Here is a 14234-nt window from a genome sequence, read left to right as displayed (position 1 = left end):
ATATACGAACTCTGGTATAAAGATTACACATAATACCTTTATCGTTTCATCCAGAGCAGTTGCTACGGACAATACAGCATCATATGCATAAGATGTAAGCGACGACGTTACTGTGGTTCGTTCGTTACTGAAATCTTGTGTTGCGGTCTTATTCTACGAAAAATAAGTTAGTTAGTGTTTAAACGTATAATATTTATAGTCGGAAACACCTTTTTATTTTAGTTTTACTTCCCATTTGATAGTAAACAAAGTAGTTCAAAGAATTATAAACCGTGTTTCCACGACTCACATGGATTGTTGTTAATTGTTTAACATGCGCTTAAGATATTTGTATATTATGTGCCAAAGGTGTTCCGTCTTCCCCACCCTACTATATATGTATGTGTGCTGAATTTTAGCAAGAAACTACCAGATCGCCGTTACGTAAGCTTAATTACACCTCTGTATTATATTACACTCAATGTATTGAATAGGCTATATTACCACATACCTTCATATTATTCGCGCTTCGAGCGTCGACAAGGAAATGTCCTTGAATCGCACTTCTTACGTCATCCGACGAACAATTTTGAACACTTTGTTTCCACCAATGGTCACTTACGTACCCAGTTAATATCCACACTTTTCGACTGGCTTTGAGGTTTGGATAATGAAGGAAAATCTAAAATAAAGTAATCAGCTAATGAATGAATAGAACTGCTTTATTCTCGCGTCGCGGGGGCAACGGTAGTAGTTATAACACGCTGTGTTTTATTATCCTTGTGCCCACTTACGAGTCACCATGTACATGCAACGACACTCGTTATAACACGAATGTCTGTATGATACACCTCGTGCCCGTCTATGAGTTACCATATATGTATCTTTATAAACGGTAATACGTTTTATTATGGTGGACTATTCAGACAAATCGTAATTTACCTTAGGGTTGGAGCAACTGCCCAACGACACACTTACGACAAAAACGGTGAGAACACTGAGCCTCGAACCCGTAACCTATAACTGAGCGTTTTAACCGCTGAACCACGGCGCCCAACTAAACCGCCACGCTTCTAATACCTTCAATAATAATCGGCGTGGTCATTAATATTTCAATACAACCAATAGCATGACTAATAGCTTTCAAGTCATTTTTATCACGCTTGAGAAATTTGGGCAATCGATAATTAGGACACCTTAATAGTGCCCCATACCTTTTAACATTAAAGTATCGGTAAAAAATGCGGGGCTGGCAACATTAAATTATATAGTCAATGAAACCCATATATAGTGGCGTAAAGATGGGACACGTTTTAATTACTATTTCCAGTCTCATTTGGTAGCAAACAAAGAATATCTTAAGAATAAAACCGTATCTTCATGACTTCCATAGACCGTTGGTAATCCTTTAAATTAAAACACGATCAGGATATTTTTATGTTATGTGCTAGTGGTGTCCCATCTTTCCCCACCCTACTATATATTTGTAATCGTTTTGTAAACCAAAGTTGTCGTTTCTCTACGTAATGCAAAGGTTCTGGCATATTTTTAAAACATATAGTAGGGTGGGGAAAGATGGGACACCTTTAGCACATAATATCTAAGTATCCTGATTGTGTTTAAAACAACTAACGGTGGTCTATGGAAGACGTGAGGATATAGTTTTATAATGCTTTGAATGTTCTTCGTTTACTATTAAATGGGACGAGAAAATAGAGCTAAAAAGTGTCCCATCTTCCCCCACCCTACTGTACAATAAGTTTTGTATGGAGCAACAACTTTGCAATGCTTAACAATTCACAAATAAATTAGGACAGAAAGTAAGAAGTTTTGCAAAGCAACCGAAACTCCAAACTGCTTGCATAAATAAATTTAGTCGTGTTAATACTGTTGATATTGCCCCGCCACGAGAAGATAATAAGTTACGTTTATTTATTCAATGAATTTTCTATTGCTTACCTGGCAAAACATGTCAAACGCATCTTTGCTTGCCCCGAGGAATATCTTCACGTTGTTTCTTGTCTCCTGTTCAAATAAATATTCACATAATTAGTTTTTTTTATACCAAGTATTGGTACATATGTCAATGAATTGTTGTGTAGATAGATTAATGATAGATAAATAAGCATGAAAGTGTGGCACGTTTAGAGACAGGCATCATTACAGTCAACTTTTTTCTTATGGGCCGTTACTTTACGAATGCCGACTCTTTTTGCAGGCCGTGTCTATATCCCATTTGGTAGTACACAAAGAACATTCAAAGAATTGTAAAATTGTTATCTTCACGACTCCGGTAGACCGTTGTTAATTGTGTAAAACACGATCAGAATATTTAGACAATACGTGCTAACGGGGTCCCCATCTTACCATACAGAACTATATAACCGCTTAACAGAAAACAAATTATTGCCAGTTAAAAATGAATTATAGAATTTATTTTTTTCAATCTGCCTCAAGGGGCAAAATAACTGCAGAAGAGATAAGAAATGCTATTGAACGCCACGATAAGTTAACTATACAAGGAGCTATACGTAATTATGCTTAAATTATGCATTAGTTTGCTCCACAAGCGGAACACCGCAACACGGATGTTTGTTTTGTCTTAATTAAATAATTTGAACCGCGCACTGAGTCTTAGGGTGGGGAGACGGGACACCTTAAGCATAATATCCAAATTTCCCGATCGTGTTTTAAACAATTACCTACGGTTTCTGGGAGTCGTGAGGATACAGTTTTATAATTCTTTAAATGTTCTTTGTTCACTACCAAATGAGACAAGGAAAAAAGAAAGAAAAGGTGTCCCATATTACCCCACCCTACTATATATTCTAAACCGCACAACTTTTTTCGCTTGTGTGTCATGCATATAGCCACACTGACGTATACAATAGGTTAGTACCTTTAACTGTCTTACATTCATTTAATTTTTCCAAAGCGTATGTCTGTTAAACCAATAGACTGTTATATTACACATTTGGAGTGTCTATTTAATTATAACTGAAACGATAATTTAACTGATTTTTGCGCTTTTAATCAATTCTTTTTAATATGATTTCATAAAAGTCACAATATATTAGTACAATGTGTACGAACAGCATATTCGATCTGTCGATTTTGTTGCGTGGAAATTTTGATTGATGGAATGTAAATAATTTATTTTCGTATTGACATAAGTCTTAGTGTAGCAGATACGCTCGTCTAAATCCGTTAGGTAAATGAGACTTGGTAAAACTAGAGATATCTCTATCAAAGTAGGCCGTGTACATCGCATAACTTGTATTTTAGACAATGTATTATTTATCAATGGCTAAAGCATATTGGTGTAGTAAGACGGAACATGTTTTCATTCTCATTAATCGTACCACTTAGTAGTAAACAAAATCATATTTACAGTTATGAAACCGTATAGTTCGGTGACTTTTGAATAGTTCTGTTAATTGCTCAAAACACGATCAGGAAATATGGGAGTATAGGTTAACAATATCCCATCTTACCCCACATAACTATAAATATTGGGGTGGGAAAGATGGGACACCGTTAGCACAAAATATATAAATATCCTGATCGTGTTTTAAACAATTAACAACGGTCTATGAAAGTCACGAGGACAAGGTTTTATAATTCCTTGAATGTTCTTTGTTTACTACCAAAATACACGAGAAAATAAGATAAAAAGGTGTCCCATCTCCCCCCATCCTACTATACTTATTATAGCAATAATACTTATACCAATTTCCACAGAAAAGTAACATACGTGTTTATGTTTTGATCATATATTAGAAACCGCGGTGTCTGCCAGGATTTTGCTTTATCCAGAATCAATACATGACGATATTAAGAGCTTATCCCTATATACCCTTTATATAGTTTAATCGTCTCTCGTACGCAATATAGCAGCATAAACAAAATTAACAGAAAAAAATCACATAATCGTAAGTCTAGTCCTGAATTTGACATATTTACCGATATTGTTATCAGTATTTTAATCAAATAGAACTAAACGATGAGTACATTACTTGTCCGTATACTATTAGTTAGACTCGATTTATATTTACTGTGTATTTAGTCTTTATCCTTACCGTGTTTAATTATTGCCGTCTATACTGCTAATTAAAAAAGTCTCATTGTTATCGTATTTGACGAAATACCCTAAGTTTCATGTTATATAAAGTTACCCAGTATGTTTTTTACATCAGACAAGTTTTTAAATATAGTCGGGCGGGGTAAGATAGGACATGTTTTCAATCCTTTTTTGTCCTATTTGGTTGTAAACAAAGAACATTTAAGGAATCATAAAACTGTATCCTTACGACTCCCATAGACTGTTGTTAATTGTTTATAACACGATCAGGATGTTTGGATATTATATGCCAAAGGTGTCCCGTCTTCCCCCAACTTACTATATATATATATACCTTCACAAAAAAAACAGGCATAATATCAATACAACAATGTATTGCTCACATTTAAACGGTCAAGGCCGTTTCCCTTTAAAACGCCAGCATTGTATGGGTGATATGGTGTTGAGGTACCGATTGAAATCCCTGTGCTCGCCACCACCTCAAGAAAACTATTGAAGTTCTGTTAGATAAGGTAAAGATATAAAAATCCGATTTATAATGAGCACGTAAAAAATAAATTATGGTATTTTATATATGTTTATATGTTGCTTCTGTCGGGCATATAGTAGGGTGGGGAAAGATGGGACAACTTTTCATTCTATTTTCTTGCCCTATTTGATAGTAGCCAAGAAAAAATCAAAGATTTTAAAACTGTATCTTCACAGCTCTATTGTGAATTGTTTAAAACACAATCAGGATATATAGATATTATATGCTAAAGGTGTCCCATCTTCCCCTACAGTATATTAAAAGACTGAAATGGATCTTCTGGCATATTTTTATTCATTCTTTTTTAATAAAAATGGACAAATCTAAAAATTAAGGATGGTATAATAGACCTGTTTATACAAATACCTCGAATCCGCTTGGTGAATTGGAGTGTATAACGTCCACCACGGACCAATTATAATGTTGCAGTACTGACACAACAGCAATGAACTGGGCCCTTAGGCTTGGTATAGTACGAGTGAATGTAGGGTACAGGTCACGGTTAGACAATGCAACGTCATTGACACTAAACGACATCTAAAAAATATGATACCCCTTGTAAGAATAATCGATTTTGAAAACTAATCAAAACGATAGAATGGTCTTTAAGTTCATTCGTGTATCATATATGTGAGTATCGTATGACCATAGGTTGCCGGGTTAAAGGCTTAATACTGTCAACGTTGTGGGCGTGCGTGTGTCCTTTGACAAGGCTTTTAACAGCAATTGCCAATATAGCTCAGTTACGTGGTATCTTATGGGTAGTCCAAATGTTCAAAAAAGCGCGCCTAAATCAGCAATATGATGTATATATTTATATTATCGGTATAGGGAATTGCCAACAGTCGTTCATACCAACAATAACAACGCAGTAGGCGCGTGCTTGTATATTTTGGTATATCCTGCCATGCATTTCCAAACCTCCAAATTTGAGGAGGTTGTATGGTAAATAAGTTATATGTGTTACAGCATTTTTAAATCGTTAGTAAACGTGCGTAAAGCTACAAAAAATGTATATAGTACTGTGGGGTAAGATGGGTACCGTTAGCACAAAATACACCATATTTATAGTCGTGTATCGTCCCATTTAAAAAAATTATAGAATTATATACCCGTATTACCACGACTTTAAATCAGTGCTGTTAATTGTTCAAAACACAGTAAAGAAATGTGAAATATTATGCGTTAACGGTATCCCATCTTACTCCGAAGAACTGTTTTTTGAAACTGACAATAGTAAAACATGAAATAATAAAACACCTGGATTAAATTCCACCAGCGTGCCGTTTGTGCAAGAGCCCTAGTCACGTGGTTACAGGACGGACCAATCATCGCCAAGGTCTCTGGACGACGCTTCATTTGGGTGAAAAGGCTACGAATGCCGCTTGCCGTATTACACTAAAAGTGTAACAGTTATTCCCATATTTAAATCACTCTATTTATCAAATATGAATATTTTTAACGTAAATAACATAATAGTGGTAATATTAATAACACTATTTTTCACTTTGATTACGGTAGCAAAGATTTCGGGCAAAGATTTGTCCGGCGCTATGGTATAGTGGTTAGCGCGCCTGCCTGTAACCAAGAGGTTATGGGTTCAACGCTCAACGTTGCTACCATTGTAGGCATATGTGCAAGACACTTAATGGCAATTGCTCCAACCCAGTGGTCACTAATGGGTTGTCCAAACTATCAGCCATAAATAAAAATAAATAAAAATAAATAAAAAAATCCCCAAAAAATAATCACCCACAAAGTAACATACATGGTAACTCGTAAGCTGGCACGAGGTGTTAAACCCGTGTGATAACGACTGTCGTTTTCCGGCTAAGTGAGGATAAAGTAAGTTACATTCATTCATTTAAATGTATTTTTAACGAAAAGACAGGATATATAACCAAAATGCAACGTTTTTAAAACACGCTTACGGTTAAAAACATATTTACATTTATTTGTAAAAAAATCAGCGTGGTCGCTACACCTAGCAGACAAACGAGCCATTTATGTTTAATTATTATCAAGTTAAATTTCTAATAAAAATAAAAGCGTGCGTAAAGAATACACACATTTTAATGTGTACTTTAGACTTGTTTTATTCCTACCAATTTAAACTTTATTAAAGGAGATTTATAATTGAATAGAATGAATTAAGTACCAAATTTAAAGTTTGAACGAAAAAAGTTTTCAATTATATTTGTTTTACTCTCTAAAGAAGATAGTGTGGGGGTAAGATGAATCCCGTTAGAAAATAATTTTCCATATTCTGTAATCTCATTTTAACATTAACAACGCTTTTTTATACGAGTCGTGAGGATACGGTTACGTAATGCTATAATTTTTGTGTTTGTTGATTACCAAATGGGACAAAAACATAGAATTAAAACGTATAGACCATCCGACCCCTACCTACTATAGTAGGGTGGGGGAAGATGAGACACATTTTCAATCTATTTGTTCGTCCCATTTGGTAGTAAACAAAGAACATTCAAAGAGTAAAACCGTTATCACTTGTTCGTATACTGTTAGTTCGACTCGATTTATATTTACTGTGTATTTAGCTTTATCCATAGCAGGATTAATTACTGTCATCTATACTGCTAATTAAAAAAGTCTCATTGTTATCGTATTTGACGAAATACCCTAAGTTTCATGTTATATAAAGTTACCACGTTTGTTTTACATCAGACAAGTTTTTAAATATAGTCGGGCGGGGTAAAATAGGACATGTTTTCATTCCCTTTTTTGTCCTATTTGGTGGTGAACAAAGAACATTTAAGGAATCATAAAACTGTATCCTTACGACTCCCATAGACCGTTTTTAATTGTTTAAAGGTGTCCCATCTTACCCCACAGTACAACAACAAAACATTGTCGGTGCTTCTGACCAGATCTTTAAAACAAATAAACAAAATAAGCTACACGCCAGTAGACAATTAATCGACGAAAAATACCTTGAAATTCCTATGCTGCACTATAGGATATTATGCCGTGCCAATTATTACCAGTTCTTAGATCAATACAGCAGTGTTAATTTATCGACCTGTTCCCAATAGGCAGTTTTTAGCGCGTGTCTCTTCCGGCGTATATAAATATTAAGTGCGTGACATATAAATATTAATTGCGTGATATGTCACTATTTTTTCACAGTTGACCTAACGTAACCCGTAATTTTCTTTTTTCCATGCCCAGATGGTTACGAAATATATTTTAAGAAAAAGTTTTATAAGTAAAACATAGTACTGTGGGGTAAGATGGGATACTGTTAGCAATTAATCTCATATTCCTAATCGTGTTTTAAACAAATACCAAAGCTCTTTTAGTGTCCCACGATTTACATTTCGGTAAATAGTAATATAGGACAGAAAAAAAGTGGTCACTAATGGTTTGTCCAAATTATCAGCTATACATAAAAAAGAAAAAAATATACACACAAAGTACCATACATGGTAACTCATAAGATGACACGAAGTGTATGAAACAGAACACCTGTAATATAACGGCTGTCATTTTCCGGCTACGCGAGGATAAAGTAAGTTATATTAATTCATTCATTCTTTCATAAGCGAAAGAAGCTCTCTTTCTGCATAATTCGATTCGTTGGAACTAAACACAATGCGTGTTTAACATCTATTTACTTATACTCTAATGGTTTACTATTAGTAACGTTTCGGGCACTCATGCAATACCGAAATAGCTTTTTATCTGAACAATTAATAAAAATAAAGCGGTTTACTACGATTGCCATGAAAGCGAATTGCCGACCGTTGTTTTCAATCAATTCTTAAAGCAGTTTGACATTTATGCTTGTTGATTTAAACTTATAAATTCGGAACAATGAACTGAAATTTTGTTGTTGGTTGTTTGCTTTTCGATGTTTAAATAAAATAATCTTATATTTACTGTTTTGAAAGGATAAATAAAAAGGATTTTGTGTAAAGAAATACTTAAACCAATTTTTCGCATTTTGTAAGCTTGTTGTGGATTTTGTTAATATTTCTAACATAATAAATGCCCTTTTGCCACATTAGAATGTAACTTGCTTTATGTCGCGTGAAACGCAACGACAGTCGTTATAACACAGGTGTTCTGTTTATTACACCTTGTGCTCGCTTACGAGTTACCATGTATGTTATTTTGTGGGTGAATATTTTTATTTTTTTATTTGTAGTGTAAGGCAGACAATTAAGACAACCTGTAACGGAAATCTGGATTGAAACAAAATTGTCGTGTCTTTCTCAAGAACACATATGCTCACATTTGCAGCAGTAAATGTGTCCTTGGTCAAGACACTTAAAGGCAATTCCTCCAACCAGTGGTCACTAATGAGTTGTCCAAATAAGCCATATACATAAAAAAAAAACGAAAAATCCCCGCCCAATATAATCACCCACAAAGTAACATACATGCGGTAACTCGTACGCTGGCACGAGGTGTATGAAACAGAACACCTGTGTAATAACGACTCTCGTTTTCCGGCTACGCGAGGATAAAGTAAATACATTCATTCAAATAAAAGTCCTGAGCTAAAAAGAGACAGGCGCGCCAACCAATAAACTACGGCTTAGGTCAATTTTAGTATTTTTACCATACCTCTATAGTAGGCCGTGATTTTTACCCATTTTTAAATTGTGATATCGTTTCCACACTATAACTGTACATCTATACTCACGGGTGTATGGACGGCTTCCAAGCAGAAGTCGTAATCTTCCAGTAGGTTTATATCGCTGTTAACATCGGTGTAAGAACGAATTATCCCATTCCAAATCGACATTAAACTGTCTTCACCCAAATCGTAGTTTTGGTCGAAATTTTCTTTCGAAGTATTGGTCTGTGAAAATACAGTTTTGTAATAGTATATTACTGTGGGGTAAAATGGGATTTTTTTAGCACCTAAATCCCACATTTCCTAATCATGCTTTAAACAATTTATACCTTTTTTTTAAAGTCGTGAGGTTACGAGTATTGAATGGAACAATATAGAGATAAAATGTCCCATTTTACCCCACACAACCAAGATGAATGGTTATGCTGAATACATATCATATAGTATTACATTGCTGGTGGCATTATTAGTTTGCTTTAGGTAATAAAGTAAACACTTTGAATCGATATATACGTGGTAATACAAATATATAGGTTGGTAATAACCAACGTGTGTATATATGTGGTTTAATACATCTCGTATATCTGTATCCATTTGTGTGCGTGTATCTGTTGTTATAAAAAGATTAATAATTTAACAGAACAGGTTCTCTTACATTGCTGTAACTCCATTCCGAGGGAAAGGGCAGAAATACTGCAACCCAGAGCGATTTCTTTGGCGTTATCTGATCTACATTGTCTCCTCTCATAGGTTGTGGGTGATATTCGATCTGAGTACCCTTGAGTCTGTTATTTTTGCAAAAAATCCGCGTCTGTGGTTCTGAGGGCGTAGGTGGAAAAAATGTGATTTGTCTTTTCCTAGCGCTGTGCCGGCGCGTCCTTTTGGGAGGGCTTTCTATGGTCGATGTTTTGTTATGGATGCCTTCGTAACACTTTAGGACTTGCTTCAGTGAGCCTTGTCTTTTGCTTAATTAGCAGCGACGTACCAATAGCGACGCCGTTGAAGTGTATGCCTTGTCGCGTAGTATTAGCCGAAGCAGTTTGAAGCGTGAATTTTGGTTTGGGCGCTAAAACCACAGCTCCATCGGCTTTAAAATTTAATGTACGTCGATCAGAATGCGCCGGTAAGGTTTCTGAATCGGCACTCAATAGTTTATAGTCTTCATTATGCGGAAAAGCGGTTCGAAAAATGCTTAAAAGAATCACCAGTTTTTTACAAAAGAATTTAACCATTTTTACAGAATAAACATTGTCTGAAAATAAAATATAAAACTAAGAGAATTTTAAATTGCACATTAGTAAAATAAATTCAATATAAAAACAAAATTATAAAATATAGAAATATAGAAGTTAGGTGCAAACAAAATTTAATCTTACCCCACAGTACTACACAATGCCGACAAAATTATGGAGCCACCCGCTAACGGGAAAACAAATTAATTCTATTTGGGTTATATCATCTAAATTCTTTCGGTTACGAAATGTCTTTCNCTTGCTTCAAATTGACATAAATCCAATACATTGTCTAGACTATGCCAATCTGACATGCCCGTATGCATTTACTTTGCCCTGAACTAGGCCGAGTAATAATTTCAAGAAAACAAACCCGTTTCCGGCAGCTTGGGAATATAATATACATAATTCATGCGCGCCTTATACTGAGATCAAATGAGAATTAGTTAAAAGCAGCCATTTCCAAAACCTCATACTTTCGAAAAGAATATATAGCACTGTGGGGTAAGATGGGATAGCGTTTGCCCCTAATTCCCAAATTTCCTAAACGTGTTTTAACATTTAACAACGCTCTTTTAGAGTCGGTAAGTTACAGTTATATAATTTAGTAAATTTTACTTTTTTAATATACCTTTTAAGTAAAATATATAAAAAAATTCCCATCTCACCCCACCCGCCTAATATAGCTTTCGTTATAAGTACAATCTACTGGAATCTAGGTTATAATTTTGTATTTTAAATTTTGTAAATTTTTGGGGTATTAATAAAGACTATACCGATGCTCATGTTTAAAATAAATCGATTATACTCTTAATTCGCGTCTTAGTTACATGACGGGATAAATAATGTATTGATATTCTAAGTTTGAACTGGGTTTTTCTAATTTCTTCTCTATAATGCTGTAGTAGTGTGGGGTAAAATGGGACACCGTTAACACATAATACACAAATATCCTGATAGTGTTTTAAACAATAAACAACGGTATCATGTTTTTTTGTTTACCAATTGGGACAAGAAATAGAATAAAAATGTGTCCCATCTTCCCCCATCCTACTCTTATTTTATTTTGCCTCGTTCTGTCTTATTCGTATTTAATATTTATCTTATTTTTCTCTATATGTTCTTTAACGCTAGTTTAGCGTAAACTTAAACACTGTCTCCTGCCTTTTATTATCTAAAACCTTTTTGCAACAGTTTAAGTTTAATATGCAAAAATTTCTTTTGTATATAAACAGTATCCAAAATATACTGTTAAAAACCAAATGTAATTGCTATTCTGCATACATGTACAGCAATTGGCGAGCAATGTTTCGTTTGCTTTTACCGAAAATAAATTTCAACTATGCTAGAAGACAACGGCAAGGATTGTGACGTCATAATCAATATTTTAGTTCCTAGATTTAAAGAACAACAAAAAAGAGATACGTGCACTTTGAAATGCGCTTCTGGAAACGCGCCTTTACGTAAATAAGAGATAAGATAAAACGGCGTGACCTTAAAAGACGTCAACCCACAAATGTATGTAGACAACATTTCGATATGTGAGTCGTGAAGATACGGTTTAATAATTCTTTGAATGTTCTTTGTTAACTACCAAATAGGACGAGAAAATAGAACGAAAAGACGTCCCGTATTTCCCAACCCTATATACTATATGCGACTCAAATAGCTAATGTAATTGACATATTTGTGACTACAAACAATCCCTGTTGCATAGTATAAGGTAGGGGAAGACGGGACAACTTTTCATTCTATTTCCTCGTTCCATTTGATAGTAAACAAAGAACATTCATAGAATTATAAAATCGTATCCTCACGACTCCCATAGACTGTTGTTAATTGTTTAAAACACGATCAAGATGTTTGTATATTATGTGCTAAAAGCTGTCTTATCTTACCCGACAGAACTATACAAACAGTACACCTTTATGCCGGTAAATATAATAAGTTCCCACAACAGGACTAAACAAATAGCAATAATCCATAAAACAAAATTATTACTAAAACATTACATTTTTAAAATGCTGATGTAGTAACCTAACTGTTGTTCTGCAAACCATATAACTCATATACACCGTATACACATATTAGATACAGCTAAAACTTAAACGGGCTACTGTTAGGTACTGGAATTTAAAAATAAATCAAACGAAACCACTTTTTTGCATCTAAGTTGTTTAAATTAAGACAGATAACCTGAACCTTTACACGAAACTTTCTTTTAAGGCTGCGTGTTGCAAAAACTGCTGAAAACTCGCCGTGTGGTTACGTTTCGACGCATAGCACGCAACAGTAATTTATTCTCATCACGGATGGTCCTTTGTCGCATCCGATCTTAGCGCAACGGTAATCTTGTGTCAATTGGCCGAGACAGATTTGACCTATTGATGGCTTGCAATTAATTCCCTAAGCGGGAGACGCTAAGAAACGTCGGGCGGTGTACATAAACAAATTAATCGGATCCTGCCGGGAATTGCTTTTTTTACGATTCGATCCGCATTATCTAATTCCATGGCATTTCATTCTGGAAAACATGTCTGCCAAGTGGATCAAAAGATTTCTTAATCTAGTACAACGCATTTGTTTCCTTGTAAAATGAGCGCACGGCTAAAGAATGATTGGACCAAACAATTGGTAGTATGGTACTGTGGGGTAAGATGGATACCGTATTAAAAAAACTTTTATTCTATATTTTAAATTTCGTTTTTAACAGTTACCCACGCTTGTTTAGAGCCCCAAGGATACGGTATGATTCTGTATAATAGGGTGGGGTAAGATGGAACATGTTTTTGTTCTATTTTCACGCCTAATTGGCTAGGAAACAAAGAACAATTACAGAACTATAAACCGTAGTTGTGAAGCTATAAAAAGGCGTTGTAAATTGTTCAGAACAAAATTAGAAAATCTGGGTCATAGGTGCTAGCGGTATCCCATTTTACGTAAAATTACTATAAATGACACATGCGATAAATTGCCACTTGTACAACAAATACAATTTTGTGTTAAAGTAATGAATTTTAAGTGCCATGTAAGGACACTCGTTTTACAAGCAGGTGAACTAAATAAAGAAGATAATGTACATAATAAAGACGTTGTCTTATTACAATCGAAATAAATGAAGCGCATTTCCTAATCCTGGCGTGGCGGGGCAAAGACGGTCCTTATAACACTAATGTTCTGTTTCATGTACACAAAAAATAATCACTCACAAAGTAACATACATCCAGTTACTCGTAAGCTGGCATGGGATGTATGAATAACACCCGTATTATAACGATTGTTTTGCTGTACGTAGGGCATAAAGCTATTTATATGCAAGTGTCTTACTGAATAAGAAACATGGTCTCAATGGTAGCAGCACCGGGTCTCAAATCCGGCACCCTCTGGTTATACTTTTACACGCCGACCACTGGGGCATGGTGTACTTATGTATTCCGATATATAACAATCTCATTGTTGACACGAAACCTAACATTTGTTACTTACTTTGATTTAAAGATATAATCTGATTGCACAAAGAATACAATAATAATTATACTAATATATAACAGTATTTCGATTCCAAAATTATGTTATGAAGAAAAAAATGTTTCTTTTTTTATGAAGAAAAGCACAATAAAGAAAACACGTATTTTGGTAGAAGGAATTTGATTCAGTTAACATCAGAATAATGTCAGTTCGTATTGATCAACAAATATTCGTTAATACAAAGATAGCGTTTTTGGTGTCTGAAGCCAAGGGCCAATATAACAGGGCACACTCTTAAGTACAGACAAATGCCATTACAAAGTACAGTACTCTGGTAAG

At 34.8% G+C, this 14234-nt stretch overlaps 1 protein-coding gene across 1 annotated transcript in view; it reads right to left on the bottom strand.

Moving 5' to 3' along the window:
* The window catches only part of LOC108949539 (gamma-aminobutyric acid type B receptor subunit 2-like), a 10538-nt gene extending 87 nt beyond the window's left edge, over window positions 1-10451 (bottom strand). The window contains exons 1-8 of the mRNA XM_026834852.1: window positions 9851-10451; window positions 9262-9420; window positions 5850-5987; window positions 4956-5126; window positions 4444-4560; window positions 1939-2004; window positions 491-661; window positions 7-153 (exon numbers count right to left, since the gene is read on the bottom strand). Of these exons, the coding sequence (XP_026690653.1) occupies window positions 7-153; window positions 491-661; window positions 1939-2004; window positions 4444-4560; window positions 4956-5126; window positions 5850-5987; window positions 9262-9420; window positions 9851-9943 (1062 nt within the window). The 5' untranslated portion in view covers window positions 9944-10451. The remainder of the gene's footprint in view (window positions 1-6; window positions 154-490; window positions 662-1938; window positions 2005-4443; window positions 4561-4955; window positions 5127-5849; window positions 5988-9261; window positions 9421-9850) is intronic.
* Between the last annotated feature and the right edge of the window lie 3783 nt (window positions 10452-14234).

The sequence above is a fragment of the Ciona intestinalis genome, chromosome 6, assembly GCF_000224145.3.
Source record: "Ciona intestinalis chromosome 6, KH, whole genome shotgun sequence".
Taxonomy (NCBI): domain Eukaryota; kingdom Metazoa; phylum Chordata; class Ascidiacea; order Phlebobranchia; family Cionidae; genus Ciona; species Ciona intestinalis.
The sequence above is the reverse complement of the archived record's forward strand: the minus strand, read 5'-3'. Positions and strand labels throughout refer to the sequence as shown.